The 15,953-nt window shown below is 42.1% G+C and overlaps 1 protein-coding gene across 1 annotated transcript; it reads right to left on the reverse strand.

Moving 5' to 3' along the window:
- Positions 1 to 1,190: 1,190 nt before the first annotated feature.
- On the reverse strand, positions 1,191 to 9,090 carry FICD (FIC domain containing). Its single transcript, XM_030218860.1, has 3 exons — positions 9,005 to 9,090; positions 5,642 to 5,974; positions 1,191 to 2,685 (listed from the first exon to the last, which is right to left on the reverse strand). The coding sequence occupies exons 2-3, from the start codon at positions 5,919 to 5,921 to the stop codon at positions 1,610 to 1,612; spliced, it is 1,356 nt and encodes a 451-aa protein (XP_030074720.1). The 5' UTR covers positions 5,922 to 5,974; positions 9,005 to 9,090; the 3' UTR covers positions 1,191 to 1,609.
- Positions 9,091 to 15,953: the final 6,863 nt, after the last annotated feature.

Below are 15,953 nucleotides of genomic sequence, written 5' to 3' on the forward strand. Positions count from 1 at the left end.
AAGTACAAACGTTCAGAGGAGGAGTTAGGGTGAGTGTTGGTGAAGCCACACTTTACATCTATTCCAACGTAGGCGTAAATGGCTGTGCCTTCAATTTAGGGGCAATTTCTGCAGACTTTTGCAAATATTTTATAGATACATAGGCTAAAATCAGTGCTTTCCTGCCCTAATAACCTAGGCACCCCATTATAAAATTACCCTTCACCTACCTGGAACAGCACTCCGATTCCTCCCTTTTTTTACATTTCTAACATTTACATAAAAACAATCTTTAGTTCAAATGCACTATAAATAGGGGGCACTGAAAAGGCCATAATATAACAACCCTTGAGCATGTATTTGTAACAAATTTATAAAATTGAGTTAGTGGTTGTTATGTCCTATCTAAAATTAATTTCCATTTAAATGAAAGTTTAAATCCAATTTCTATACTTCACACTGAGTAATTCCCTTCAGGACAACAGTATTCACTGAAAAGTCCCACCAGATATACAATTAAAAAATTTTTTTCCCCAAAATCTACTGGCAGAACTGGTCCTGTAAAAAGTTGATTCTTAGTAGAGATTCTGCTCTTGTGCTGATATAACATCAAAACCAATACGTAATCCATCCAGACTACTAGGGCTGGCTTTCAAGTTATCTTAGCTCAATCATCCCTTTCTCTGCTCTTTGGGTAGTACACTAATGATTGGCTTGTTGAGAAGATATATTGAGGCGTATTTTCAAGTTACATAGAGGCATATTTTCAAAGCACTTTGGGAGGCTAAGTTCCATATGTTTCTATGGAACTTTGGGAGGCTAAGTGCTTTGAAAATAAGCCTCATAGTAACCTATGGAGCTTTGTAAGTCTATGTGCTTTAAAAATTAGCCCCATAGTATCTAGCACAGGATCTTTACGAAAGGTCAGTTTTCGGGCACCGAGACACAATGGCATGGAGGGGGATGCTACTAGCTCTGTTGGTATTCTTTCATTGCGGAAACAATCGAAAGTAGAAAGCAGCAGATTGCAATGAGCTTAAGTGCTTTTCTTTGCTTTTTAATATATATTATTAGAGCCACCTAAAAAATACCCACATTTGTATTTCTTATTCTGCTGTTTATATCTATCAACAGTGTATTCATTCTAATCAGAGAAAGCTTACTGGTAGGAAATGGGGGGGGGGGGGGGGGGGGGATCTCATTCTCTCAAAACTTTCAAACCAGCTGAAACCTGATCAACTCCTGTTTCCACCTTTCAGGACTGGCAAATCTATGCCTTCCAGTTCCGTGCCAGGATTGGGAAAAAAAAGTATTCTAATGTAAAAGCTTTTTACCAATTACCGACACTCCTTCATTACTTAATTTCATAAAGTTTACTAAAAGTACTGAAAATAATAGGGAGATTGTTAGAGCTTGAAATGTGGAATATGGTGGTGCTCCACTCAACGTGGTTAGCATCTTTGGGATCCTGCCAAGTACTTCTGATCTAGGTTGGTCACTGTCAGAAAGGGAGTTGGGCTCACTGGACTTTTGATTTGACCTAGCATGGCACATCACATGTTCTTATTTGTCAAAGTGGAATATGCTAACTCTTGAGTCGAAAATGAAAGTTGCATCACTTGTGTTAGTTCTACGTTTTGACTGGAATAGTTTGCTTGCATTCAGGAAAGCTGGGATTGGCTTCTGGTAAGGCCACAGCATGTTCAGTTGTGGCTATAATCAGCATATCTAAAGTTGTTTCAGTACATTTGGCTATGAGTCTTATAAAAGGTCGGACATCTCCTTCATTGGCCATTTCTAAGACATGGTAATACTCAGATCGTTGCTCCTTACGGATTGTGATGGGTGGGTAACCTGCCTGCATTAATATAACATTCATTATTAATCGTGAAGTCCTTCCATTTCCATCTACAAATGGGTGAATGTAAACTAATTTGTAATGTGCTAAGGCGGCAAATTCTACAGGATGTAAGTTCATGGCATCATCAGAATTTAACCACTGTACAAATTCTTGCATCTGTTTTTCAACATCTCGAGGGTGGGGTGGTATATGATGCCCCACAAAAACTTGGTTCGTCCTAAATCTCCCAGCTTCAACTGGGTCCACATAGCCCAACACTCGCCTATGTATCTGCAAAATGTCACTAATGGTTACAGATCCTATTCTGGATATCAGTGTGGTATTTACATATTTCATAGCTGCGTGCATACCAATGACTTCATTCTGCTCTTCAAGACTTTTTCCAGGAACAGCGTATCTGGTCTCAATGATGTGCCTTATTTCAGAGAGGGTTAGAGTATTGCCTTCAATTGCCACTGTATGAAAGATATGGTGGTAATAGGATTCCTCCATGACACGGCGCAATGCAGAGTTACCTTTCGGAATGGCCATCACTTTTTTGACTTTGCTGTCAATAATGCTGAAATACCGCTGATCAATCTCTTCAACAAGAGGCAACGTTCGGTCACGGTTTACTAAGGCCTTTTCATTACAAGGGGAAATCGTCAATGCTTTGGAGTACAAATAATCAGCTTGGATAATGTCTTTCTCTTCTTCCAAAAAGATTCCCAGTTCTGTCATAGCATCCACATAATCTGGGTCCATCTTGAGGGAGTGCAGGAGAAGTCTGTGAGCTTTTTCTCGCTTTCCTTGCCGTTTCATTTCTAGAGCCTGGTTTACAGCTGCTTTAGCTTCCAACTTGACATCTAAAATAAACCAAAAACGAGCAGATTGGTGTATGCTTTCCATTGCATAAAAGTACATGAATATTACAAAGAAAAGAGGAAAGACAGGTACGCTTAGACATTAGTGAATGTTTGGTTTACTGTAAAGCAAAACTAGCTAGCAGCGGTGGGGATGGTTGCTTTCATCTGGAATTTATGGACTCTTTGTTTTGGCTTGGTTTGAGCATTTTTGCTCGAACTGTGTGTGTGTGTGGGGGGGGGGGGGGGGGGCGGGGTTATATGGATTGTTTACAATTTGAAATGTATCACTGTATGACTTCCCTGCCCGTTTATGGTGCTGGGTGGGAGAGGAGGGAACAGAAAGGAAAACTTTTGATGATTCTTAAGAGTGTTTGCTGATTTCTCTAGCTTTTTTCTTCTTGAGTGTTGGACTGGTTAGTACTGTTTGTATTTTTTTTTCTCATCAATAAAAAGAAAATAAAAATAAAAAGCAAAACTAGCTAATTTGCAAAATATACTACACTGCTTGGCTTATTCCTCGACTTTCTTCTTGGAAATTTTTTTTTTTAAATGAAGCTTAATTAGCTTAAATTATGCAAAAGCACGTTTTATATTTGCTAAAAAATGTTCACTTACCAAAAGCATCTCACTGCAATTTCAGTCACTGACTTCTCTTACTGGTTCCATTTATACATAAAGGCAGGTCATCTTGCTGACAGTCCTAACATTTTACAGCTAGTTTCGTCTACATACCAAAACTAAGATTAGTTTACAACTAGTAAAAAAGCCCCGTTTCTGATGCAAATGAAACATAGTAACATAGTAGATGACGGCAGAAAAAGACCTGCACGGTCCATCCAGTCTGCCCAACAAGACAACTCATGTGTGCTACTTTTGTGTATACCCTACTTTGATTTCTACCTGTGCTCTTCAGGGCACAGACCGTATAAGTCTGCCCAGTGCTATCCCTGCCTCCCAACCTCCAGTCCTGCCTCTGGCTCTGGCACAGACCATATAAGTCTGCCCCGCACTATCCCAGCCTCCCAACCTCCAGCCCCGCCTCCCACTACCGGCTCTGCTATCCAATCTCGGTTAAGCTCCTGAGGAAACGGGGGGGGGGGGGGGGGGGGGGGGGGGGGGGGGGGGGGGCTAGCGAGGTTTTCTTCTGTGTGCATGTGGGAGTGTGTGTGTCCCTGCCCTCTGGCCTCTCTCCCCTCCCCCCTCTGAGTCCTTCACTGTTACAGAGCCAGCGATTTGATTTCGTGCTCTGCAGTTTTCCTTCACTGACTGTTTGTGTTACAGAGAGGGCGGGGCAGACACTCATGGGGAAACCGGGTATCTCTCCCCCTTCACACTTCCGTCTGGAGGCTTCATAGAACGCTGGTGTTGCCTTTTATATAGAGAGATGATACTAGACGGGGAAAACTGAGACTTATCTGCACAAAAACACCTCTAAAACCCCCTCCTCCTACGTATGTGGAGAAAAGGGACAATGCCAGACATCCTGCAAAGTAAAGGACTCTTCCAGCACCATATTTTCAAGGGGAAACTCCAGAAGGTTTTATCTTTAAAAATTGGCTTGCAGATCTACTGGTACTTTGCAAGCTACCCTCGGGGGCTAAAAAGGTCTCCATGATTTTTAATTGTCATACTGGGTCATCATATCTCCCTTCAACCGTCACTTCTCTAAGCTAAAGACCTCTAACCTCTTTAGCCTTTCATCATAGGAGAGTTGCTCCATCTCCTTTATCATTTCAGTCTCCCTTATGTACAAGGAATAAAAACATTTGTTCTCTGTATGCACTGTGTGTCTTATTGTTAAAAATTGTCCAAGGTTCTAGTGCTTGATGTAAAGGAAATGTGGCAAACAAATACAAAAATAAACACACTGAGTGAATGATTAGTTTTCAGTGGAGTGGAGTGGAGTAGCCGCCTAGTGGTTAGTGCAGTGGACTGGGGAACTGAGTTCGATTCCCACTGCAGCTCCTTGTGACTCTGGGCAAGTCACTTAACCCTCCATTGCCCCTGGTACAAAATAAGTACCTGAATATATGTAAACTGCTTTGAATGTAGTTGCAAAATACCACAGAAAGGCAGTATATCAAGTCCCATTTCTCCTTCCCCTATTTCAGATTCTAAATGGAATGTTGAGATTCTGCTGCTACTATTGGAGATTCTAGATGGAATGTTGCAATTATTTGAGATTCTATGTGGAATGTTGCTACTATTTGAAGATTCTACATGGAATGTTGTTGCTGTTGCTACTATTTGAGATTCTGGAATGTTGCTACTATTTGAAGATTCTACATGGAATGTTGTTGCTGTTGCTACTATTTGAAGATTCTACATGGAATGTTGCTAGTAGAGGAGTAGCCTAGTGGTTAGTGCAGTGGACTTTGATCCTGGGGAACTGAGTTCAATTCTCACTGCAGCTCCTTGTGACTCTGGGCAAGTCACTTAACCCTCCATTGCCCCTGGTACAAAAATAAGTACCTGAATATATGTAAACTGCTTTGAATGTAGTTGCAAAAACCTCAGAAAAGCGGTATATCAAGTCCCATTTCCCTTCCCTTTTGGTAGAAGTGTTTTTTTTGGTCTACAGCTGTAGGAATAATTAATCTTTGACAGCAGTTGCTTTACTACAATATTCCAAATCAGCTGTCACAATCTAGTGACTCAGATGGCAGGTACTGTACACAAGGACTCCAATGCAGTCCCCAAAGCTGCCAAGGTTCATAGATAAATGGGGACTGGGGGACAAGCCATGGCCGTCTTGATTGCTTATTTTATGAATTGCTGGAATAATACCTTGATATTACTCATCTTAGAGCTTCAGAACCATAAGTAAGTTTTCAGGTCCTTGATGCAACCCTTTTACACTAAAGAAGATTTACAATGGAACCAAAATACAACAGAAAATAAAGAGACTACACTTCAATGTTAAAAGAACATATACAAACCTCATTCACTGCCTTACCTGCACTAGGTTTGGGTTTAAGTACCAGTAGTTCTATGGCAGTTGAAGCTACAGCAAGTCCGGTCTGCCCAGGATACTTGGAAACGTCATTTCTTCCCCACAGGGTGTAGCTCAACAAGGAAAAACTTTTCAGGGCTGTGCGGCATTGGTCTTCTATCCCTCCCGGTGGAAACACCACCAGGAGGGATCCTACCAGAACCACTAGGACAGCCACCCATCCACACCGGTTCCGGATAGTCACCCAGTTCTTGTCTAGGACTGCCATTGCAATAAGAGTCATCCAGCTTCAGGGACTGACATAAGGACCATTTTTTTCACCATTTACATTTCTATCTGAACATATAAGAAAAACATTATTTTAGTATACAGAAACACACAGGCTTTAATTTTAAAGTACCAAAAAGCCATGGAAGCTTCAACTTCTTCAGTAGGTTAGAGGTACCTCTGGAAAAGAATAACAAAAAATGGTGGCACCTGGAGATGGGGGGATGGGACAGGAGAGAGAAAGTATGGACAACCTTGGAGGGAGATTTGGGCAGGAAAGAAGAGAGAGGAAACTGCTCCAGGGTGACAGAAGGAAAGAGGGGCATTGTGGAAATGGAGAAGGAGGAGATGAAGGGCACCTTGGAAAGTTAAAGGAATGAGGCAAGGTCAGATCAACTATTAGACTGCTTAGAGCGGCAGCTTCTGGAGACCAACAAAGAGTAGCTCCAATCAAAGCAAGCAAAAGACCTTGTCAATCACAGAGAGAGCGCGTACTTTACCCACAGGAAGGATAGATAATTTTCAAACAACCCATCCACCCAGGTAAAGAGGTTTCGGAAATTACCCGTATATGGAGGATAATTTTATAAAGGATTTACCTACATGACCCAGTCACATATATGCCAGTATATATACGGTCTGTGCCCTTAAGAACACAGGTACAAATCAAAGTAGGGTATACACAAAAATTAGCACATATGAGTTATCTTGTTGGGCAGACTGGATGGACCGTGCAGGTCTTTTTCTGCCGTCATCTACTATGTTATGTTATGTATACAAACATAAAATTCACAAAAGTACATGTAGTGACAAGAACAGGTGTATTGTGCATGACTTGGGCACAGGTGTACTCTGTTCTGTACCTTTTCTGAAATAACTTCATAAAGAATCATAGGTGCTTATGTGACATTTTATCAAATAGATACTACCGTGACTGGGTAACACATGGATTTCCCAGACCCTTTGGATACTGAAAGCACTGTTTTGTGTTTGACAGCAGCTACTGCTTTTGTAATGTTGAAGTCCCTATGCTGATGTGCTTGTCTACTGGTAAGGACTGCTGGATCCGGGAAGATCTTGGTAGATCCAGGTACATCTGAGCCTTTAGGTGGGGTATGAGTGCAAGATCTGATGATTGTAGCCCTTCTGGTGGGAACAAGTACTGTGTCTGTTTAGATCCAGCTTTTCAGGTGGGAATAACTGCAGGATCCGTTTAGATCCTACCTTTCTTGTGGGAAGAACTGCAGGATTCATTTAGATTCTCCATTGTGGGACTGGCCACTGTTGGAAACAGGACACTGGGCTAGATGGACCATTGGTCTGACCCAGTATAGCTACTTTTATGCTCTTTTCTGGTGGTGACAAGTCCAGGATCCGTTTAGATCCAGCCCTTCTGGTTGGGATAAGTGCAGGATGGATCTGTTTACATCCTGCCTTTCTGGTGCGAAGACGTACAGGATCCTTGAAGATTCAGCCTTTCTGGTGGAATAAGTGCTAGATCCATGAAGATCCAGCCTTTCTGGTTGAGCATAAGTGCTGGATCCATATATGTTTATTGTAATGGCATTCACTCCCATACCAGAGTTACTGCTTTTATATTAATGACTTTTCTACTGTATAAGCAGCTGTGTGCTTAGACTTGTTAAGTATGCATCTGGTAGGGTCAAAAGTTATTATAGGCAATCTACTGTGTAATGCCAAAACTTCAAATAGGAGGCACATACTTGGGATGCCACATGTTTTCCTGCTTATTTAAAACAGTGGAAAGCAAAGTCAAGAAAACAGTTTGGTTGTCAGATGAAACAAATCATTTACTCTTCTTATTTTTTTTTTTCAGTCCTGAGACAGCATCAGCATTTCAAGTTTTTGACGGCACTCCCAGTGCTATGAATCTATGAGGCCCTTTTACTAAAGGTATGCTATGCCTTACGTAGGCCTAGCAAGCCAAAAAAGGCTTACTACAGGACGCACTAAAGCGTCTTGTGGTAATTTCTCCATTTGTATGTCTTAATTACACACTTTTTTTTAAAAAAAAGATTTTTGGGGAGAGGCATGGCATGGGCAGGCAATATGCACAGAAGCGCTAACCAGCTACCACATTCACATTAGCATACACTAACTGGTTAACACAGGAACCCCCAAATAGGAGGCAGTAAGTGCCCCCCCCCCCCCCCCCCATTAATATTTTTACAACTTCTGCATGTTAATGGGAAAATTAACACAGGGCCTGCAAAAATAAAACTGAAAAGAAAAAGCCCTATTTTTAGGACATGGTAAAAATTAGCTTAATGTGTGGGAAAGTCCTGCATTACAATGCGCTAAGCCCAGATTTTGCTGCGACTTAGTAAAAGGGCTCCTACCAGGGGCGTAGCCAGACAACAGATTTTGGGTGGGCCTGGGCAAGAATTGGGTGGGCACCAAGTGTTCTCCCCCCCCCCCCCCCCCCCCCCAAAAAAAAAAATTATCTTAGCCAGTGGGAAAATGCTTCTTTCTACCTTGGCAGCAAGCATGCACTGAAAACTGAGCATGCACAGGTGCCGGTGTTGTGGAAAGTAGCATGTTCGTTACCATCAGGGGGAAATCTTCAGCTGGCAGAGCTTGGGATTCCCACCAGTTACTACTAAACATGTACTACTGTTAGGTGGGCCTGAGCCATAAATGGGTGGGCCCTGGCCCACCCAAGCCCACCTGTGACTACGCCACTGGCTCCTACATATGTTAACTTAAATACTGCTGTTCTGATTAGATCAGAGCAGCTGACAAGTAACCAGAGGGATATATCTATGGGAAAATTAACACAGAGGGATATATATATATCCCTCTGTGTTAATTTTCCCATTAAAATATATATATATATATATATATATATATATATCCCTCTGGTCGAGTTCCTTCCAGAAAAAACAAATACAATAAAATTACATGAAAATACACATAACAGTAAACGAAAGCTAGATTGACAATAAGAAATGTTGCCCACAAAGATACCGAGCCACAGGGAATCTCTCCCTCTACGTTCCACTCTCCTCCTTGTCCGCGATATGGCATCTCTCCCTCAAACCCCCCCTTTCCCCCTCCCCAAACCGATCAAACTCATACCTGAAGTCGTCCAGAAACAATTCCACAGCTTTCCTTCTCCGGTGCCTCGTCCCTTATGATACACGTCAGTACTACACACATTAGACAACTCCAGTCCTCTTCTCCCTCTACATCCCGCCTCGCCGGAAACAGGAAGTGGCGTCAAGGGAGAACGCAACGTGTCCCGAAAGTCTGCATTTGTTTTTTTGTATAGTAGAAAAAGATGCAAACCGCCGAGGAGGATTAATGAAGTGGAAGTGAGCCTATCTAGTCCATTGTAAGCAAGGAAGCCAATTAGGGCAATTTCAGTTTCCCCTTCCCAGCGCAGCCGTCATCCCCGTTCACTCAAAGCAAGCAAACCTATGAGCTGCTGCTGCAGTCACTGTCGTTTTTTGTTGTTTTTTAATTGTTGGTCGATCTGTGACAAGTCTAAAGCTGTTTCAGTTGGATAGGCAGTGCCTTAAAAGGTGGAAGACAACAGTTTTGTTTTTACTTATTGGACAGCTTTTTAATTTATTTGAAAGCTTCCTATATGTAGATATAAATATCACTAAAACAGCTTAAAAATTATTATAGCTGCTAGAAACAGCAATTTTAAACTCTGTATTTTGCGCTCATTTTTCTACACTAAAAACTAAATACATACACTGTATACAATACAGATGGCCAAATTTCAGTGAGGATATCCTGTTTCCTGATGGGTTCATCGTAAATGTTGTTGTAATCTGCCTTGAGAAGCATAGAGGGGCATAATTGAACGAAAACGTCTATCTCCATGGGCGTTTATCTCCGAGAACGGGTCCGTGAAGGGGCGGACCGAACCGTATTTTCGAAAAAAATAGACGTCCATGTTTTATTCGACAATTTGTGAGCTGGGCGTTTTTGTTTTTCAGTGATAATGGAAAATGAAAGCGCCCAGCTCAAAAACGAATAAATCCAAGAAATTTGTTCGTGGGAGGGGCCAGGAGTCGTAGTGCACTGGTCCCCCTCACATGCCAGGACACCAACCGGGCACCCTAGGGGGCACTTTTACAAAAACAAAAAAAAGGTAAAAGAGCTCCCAGGTGCTTAGCACCCTTCCCTTGTGTGTTGAGCCCCCCAAATCCCCCTCAAAACCCACTGCCCACAAGTCTACACCATTACTATAGCCCTAAGGGGTGAAGGGGGGCACCTACATGTGGGTACAGTGGGTTTGGACGACTAAGCATTAAGCAGCACAATTGTAACAGGTAGGGGGGGATGGGCCTGGGTCCACCTGCCTGAAGTCCACTGCACCCCCTAACAACTGCAGGGACCTGCATACTGCTGCCAGGGAGGTGGGTATGACATTTGAGGGTGAAAATAAAAAGTTGTGAAACATCATTTTTTGTGGTGGGAGGGGGTTAGTGACCGCTGGGGGAGTCAGGGGAGGTCATCCCCGATTCCCTCTGGGGGTAAGCTGGTCATTTAGGGCACTTTTTGGGGCCTTATTCGTGAAAAAACAGGGTCCAGGAAAAGTGCCCTAAATTCTAGCTACAAACGCATACTTTTTTTCCATTATCGGCGAAAGGTGTCCATCTCTCCTCGGCCGATAACCACGCCCCAGTTCCACCTTCGCCATGCCTCCGACACGCCCCCGTCAACTTTGTACGCTTCCGCGATGGAGTGCAGTTGAAAACGTCCAAAATCGGCTTTCCATTATACCGATTTATTTGTTTTTGTGAGATAAACGTCTATCTCCCGATTTGGGTCGAAATCTAGGCGTTTTTCTCTTTCAATTATAAAGTGGATAGTGTTTTAAAGATGATGGAATATATTGAAATTAAATGGAAGTTGAATTAAACTCTCCTTTCATTGGGGCACATGTAATCACATCTTCATCTGTTTTGTAGAACTTTACCTTTTAGATATACAAATGGATTATTCGGTTGTTTGAGCATGTTTCAGGGACAAGTGGTTTATAAGTCAAAATAATAAAAAATATTTTCTGTCAAACAGATCTCTCATTTGTGGAAACAACTAAATGGGCTATAAGCCCCTAATGCAACCCATTGGTTTTCTTATATTTTGTTCTTGTGATGGCTCATACTGTGCCAAAACTGGAAATACAGTGAGACAGAATAATAGAATTCAGTAACATCCAAAACTTAGTTTTTATGTTTTAATCATCTATATATATAAAAGGCAACCCCAACGTTCTGAAGCCTCCACGAAAGTTGAGGCGCCCGAGATATCCGGTGTGCCCTGGAGTGTCTGCACCGCCCTCGCGTCAAAACGTCATGACACGTCAAAACGTCATGACGTCGAGGGCGGAGCTATTGACACTCGAGGGCCGAAACGGCCCACAGCGAACAAGGCAAGTAGCTTCGAGGGACGGAGGGAGGGGGCCCCTTGCTAGCGCCCGTTTCATTCCGCTCAGAAACGGGCATTTTTTCCTAGTCTTTATTAAAAGCAAAACATGTTGGTTGATAAGCTTCATACAGAACAAGAAAAAACAGTAAACCATCCAACATGGCACAATAACAACTTTTACTTTTATCCCAAGAACCCTTCACCTCCCGTACTCCCTTCCCTGCCTTATATAAGCCCAATGTTTCCACCCGCCAAAACAACACAACAGATGTACAGATCAGTAGGGCTCAAAGCATTTCATAACAAGTAAAGTCATAAACAACACAGTTTATACCAAATTGTTTAGCCACACTTTGGTTTTGACTTCGGGTTTAATAAGCAATACCATGTGCATGTAAGGTCTAGATAAACAAATGTAAACAATCTATGCTTAAGGCATATGCCCTAAATATGTAATACTTGGTAGCAATAATTAAACAGTGATGAAATATTCACAATACAGACAGCCAACAGATTTATTTTCCACTGAAAACAATCAACTTTGTATAAACTTGGTGACTAGTACTGTGCTGCATGCTATTTTGTATTTTGGCGGTGTACTGTTTGCCTGCATAATAAAATCGCACTTGCAAATATTTTTCTGACACGGCTTTAATTCACAAAAGCTACCATAAGAGGCAGACATGGTCATATAATTAAAATTATAATTGCATTTGTATTTGGGTAATGACTGAGAAAAATGCTATTAAAAATTATATTACAAAGAATGAAGTTGACTTGGTTAACTTCTGCTGTATATCAACCAGTAGTAAATAATAGAAAAAAAACACTATTAAGGGCATTTTTATAATATACCACTACATTCTTCAAAAAAGAAGGAGCAAGTTCTCACAAACCATCTAGGCACAGGTAAAAAAAAAAAAAAAAGCTTTCAAATGCTCCCAGGTTTCAACCTAATACATGTTAAATGTGAGATAAGAATGTCATAAATAAATAAATAGATAGAAACTCTGAATGTTAAGCACCTGATTCTCATAACATGATGTCTGTTTTAGTGGCCCATTACCAGGAGAAAAAAAAAAATCTCTGCACGAATATAACATATGCTAGGGTGTCCCTATAACCAGCCCCTCCAACTCGCCACTGATTAAAATTTATAACAAATTACTACTCTTACCTATGAAACGTTATCCCATTTTTATGCTTCCTCTGTGTACATCCTTATGCTGCACAAGCTGGCATGTTTGGAAATATAAGTGAGATTAAATAAAAATGCTGCCAACAATAAAGAATGACAACGTAGATGCAGCAGTTCATAGGTTTGCTTGCTTTGTTTTGAGTATACGGGGATGACGGCTGTGCGGGGAAGGGAAAACTCAGACTGACCTAATTGGTTTCAGTGTTTTGACTTCACTTCATCTCCTGTCTATTAAACCTCCTTGCAATTTCAAACCGCTATCCATTGCGACAAAGTGCATTTTGAGACTGGTAGAGGCAGATACTGCTCCCGTAGAGAAAGAAATAACTGAGATGGGCGGCCAGGGCATGTTGGTTAGCATCAGTATGAGCAGGTGGACAGAATACTGGAAGTGTTATGGATTGATTTAAATAAAATGGAGACACCACTTTAGGAAGAAATTGTGGGTGTGGTCGGAGTATCTTATTATGCAATATTTGAGTATATGGCTCTTAGTGTACCAACGCTTGAAAGTCTTCACTACATGCTGATGCGATTGTAATAAAAAAGAACTTTTTCCATTCAGCGCAGCCGCACTTGCTTTCTGCCAGGGGCTAATACATTGATGCTTATACCAAAAGAGATTTATGACTAAGGGCACACTGACAGTCATATCCATGTGCCAGCAGCATCAGAGGTCACCTGATCTACTGGCGCAGGCGTGTGGTGTTCTCCAGGTGCCGCCAGATCGCTACGCTACTTGTGGAGGTTGCCACACCCATGCGCTGGTCGTTGGTACTTGCATATCAGCTTGGGCAGAGAGCCAACAAAATAAAGGTTTACCTTATGTGCAAGAATGGTGATAAAGTTATTGCTATATGGATTGTTACTGTGATTAAAAAATAGTATCACTTTATTCTTTTTGTTTTTATTTTTTAACATCTGATTCCATGCTTTAAAATACTAGCAGGCAATTCCACTACTTTGTCTATGTAATGAGTATAGCAATTTAAATGAATGGAACCACTGAATATTGTGGGATATAAATGTCATAAATAAATAAATAAATAAATAAAATATGAGCATAAAGTGATGCAGAAAGAAATAACTTATAAAATAATTATAGTAATGTAACCCAGCGGGTTATATTTCTTTTTTTATCTTTTAAAATTTTTTTTACCTGGGGTCCGAGGGAGGTTCCGGGCTTCCAGAGATTGTTGGTGGCCAGTGCTGTGGCTCCTGAAGTAGTCCTGGACTTCCTGTGCGGGGTTGCGCTGTCTGCTGCTTGCCCCAATGCGCCAGACCTGCCGAGACTCCCACTTTGGTGGGCCATCTCCTGCCCTCCCGCCAAAGCCGGAAAGTCTCTCGCTGAGATGTAATCATTTTTTCTTACCGCCGCTGCTTCTCCCAATGCAGCAGTGGCAGAAAGACAAACAAAAAAGCAAATGTGGAGCCGCAGCACTGCCTTCAGGCATGCGATGTCAGTTCTGCCGGTCCTCTGCCCCCCGGAACTCGAAGTTGGCGTTAGCGGTGGCAGAGGGCCGGCAGAGCCGACAGCGCAAGTCTGAAGACTGCTGCGGCCCGGCGTTTGGTTTTTTTTTTTTTTTTTGTAAAGGTTGCTGTACAGAGCAGAGGCTGCATCATGGAAGGAGACCATCGGGATGAAAAGTTGAAGCCAATGGTTGGTCTCCATTTCTCCTTCAACAAAGTAAGCAAATGATAACCTCTGAGCTGCTGCATCCACATTGTCATCCTTATAATCTCACTTATATTTTCAAACATTGCTGGCTTGTGCAGTATACAGATGTTCAGAGGAAGTACAATAAGGGAATAACCAGGGTTGCCAGGTGGAAAATTTTTTTCCAGCCTAAAGGAGCCCAAAATCCAGCCCAAAACCCGCCCAAACTCAAACCCCGCCCCTGACACCCCCGCCCCCGCGTCATCACCCCCGCCCCCGCCGTCATCGGCCCCGCCTCCCCCGTCATCGGCCCCGCCTCCCCGTCACTAACCCCGCCTCCCCCGTCACTAACCCCGCCTCCCCCGTCACTAACCCCGCTTCTCACGTCACTAACCCCGCCCAGAAACGTCATTAACCCCGCCCACCGCGGCCGAAAAAAGCCGGCGAAAAAACCGCAAAAGCCGGCGAAAAAACCGCCCCGAAGCCAAAAAGGAGCCCAAAAAACCGCAACCCGCCGCGGGCAAAAATTTCCCGCGGCGGGTCGCGGAAAACTGCCCAATTGGGCGGTAAAACCGCCCACCTGGCAACACTGGGAATAACTTTTCATAGGTAGAGTAGTAATTTGTTAGAAAGTGTAATCAGTGTATCATCTGGAGGGGCTGGTTATAGGGACACCTTAGCACTGTTATATTTGTGCAGAGATACTTTTTTTGGTCAAGGTAAATGGCCTCTAAAACAGACATCATGTTATGAGAATCAGGTGTTCAACATTCAGAGTTTCTATTTATTTATTTACCTATTTATATAATTTCTATCCCATATTAAACATGAACTGGGTTGAAACCTGGGAGCATTTAAAATCTTTTTTTTTTCCTATGCCTACATCAAAAGAAATTCAAGATGACATAAGGTAGTGGGTGGAGTCAAGCCAGAGTGGGTAGACCCAATGCAGAGTGGGCGTGGCTGGGGCGCGTACTAAAAATCTCCCTCTCAAAAATCGGGGTTCTTTGGCAGCTCTGATGCGCTGAGCTTTGGATTTGTTTTTTTTTTTGAGTGGCCATCGCTCGCGCATGTGTGTTGGGTGATGCAGAATGTAATTAGAGTGAACATCTCTAGTTTTATAGAAGTTTGAATAGAGATTTATGATAAAAAATCTGTAAATGACTTTAAATGTGTTTAAATTTATAAAAAATGCACTGTATGTGTAGTTTGATGGCACTAATGATTGTAAGATATTTTGATCAAAATGTATAGAAATGTTATGTTTTTTTTTCTAAAAATATAACTTTTCTATTATTTTCTATGGAAAGTTATTTTCCAAAATGGAAATTGTGAAAAAAATGCTAATTACGGTCCATGAGGCAAACACCCTGTGTTCTGAAACCTTATTGGCTAGCAGAGGTCAGCTGGTGAATCAGAGACACAGTCTCCCTTGGCAACAGCTTGCCAGGAAATGGAGGAAGGGCTGAAGACACTTAAGAGAAAAGATGTGTATGTGGAAACTCTGACTGTATGACAGGATTTCTGAGACAGAAAATATGTGAAAGTAAGTTTTTTCAAGTGTTTGAGCTCTGAGTGCAGATGAAGTAAGCTGGAGGACAAAGGTGTTGGATTTGAGCAGAGAAAAAAAATTCTAAAACTGATTATTTTGTGTGCACTGCAGTTATATGAAAGGGAATTTCACTGCAAGTGTTTGAGCACTGAATCACTGAATGCAGGTGAAGTAAGCTCAAGGAGAAAGGTGTTGGATTTGAGCACAGAAAAAAAACCCTAAAACTGATTTT

The sequence above is a fragment of the Microcaecilia unicolor genome, chromosome 11, assembly GCF_901765095.1.
Source record: "Microcaecilia unicolor chromosome 11, aMicUni1.1, whole genome shotgun sequence".
Classification (NCBI taxonomy): Eukaryota; Metazoa; Chordata; class Amphibia; order Gymnophiona; family Siphonopidae; genus Microcaecilia; species Microcaecilia unicolor.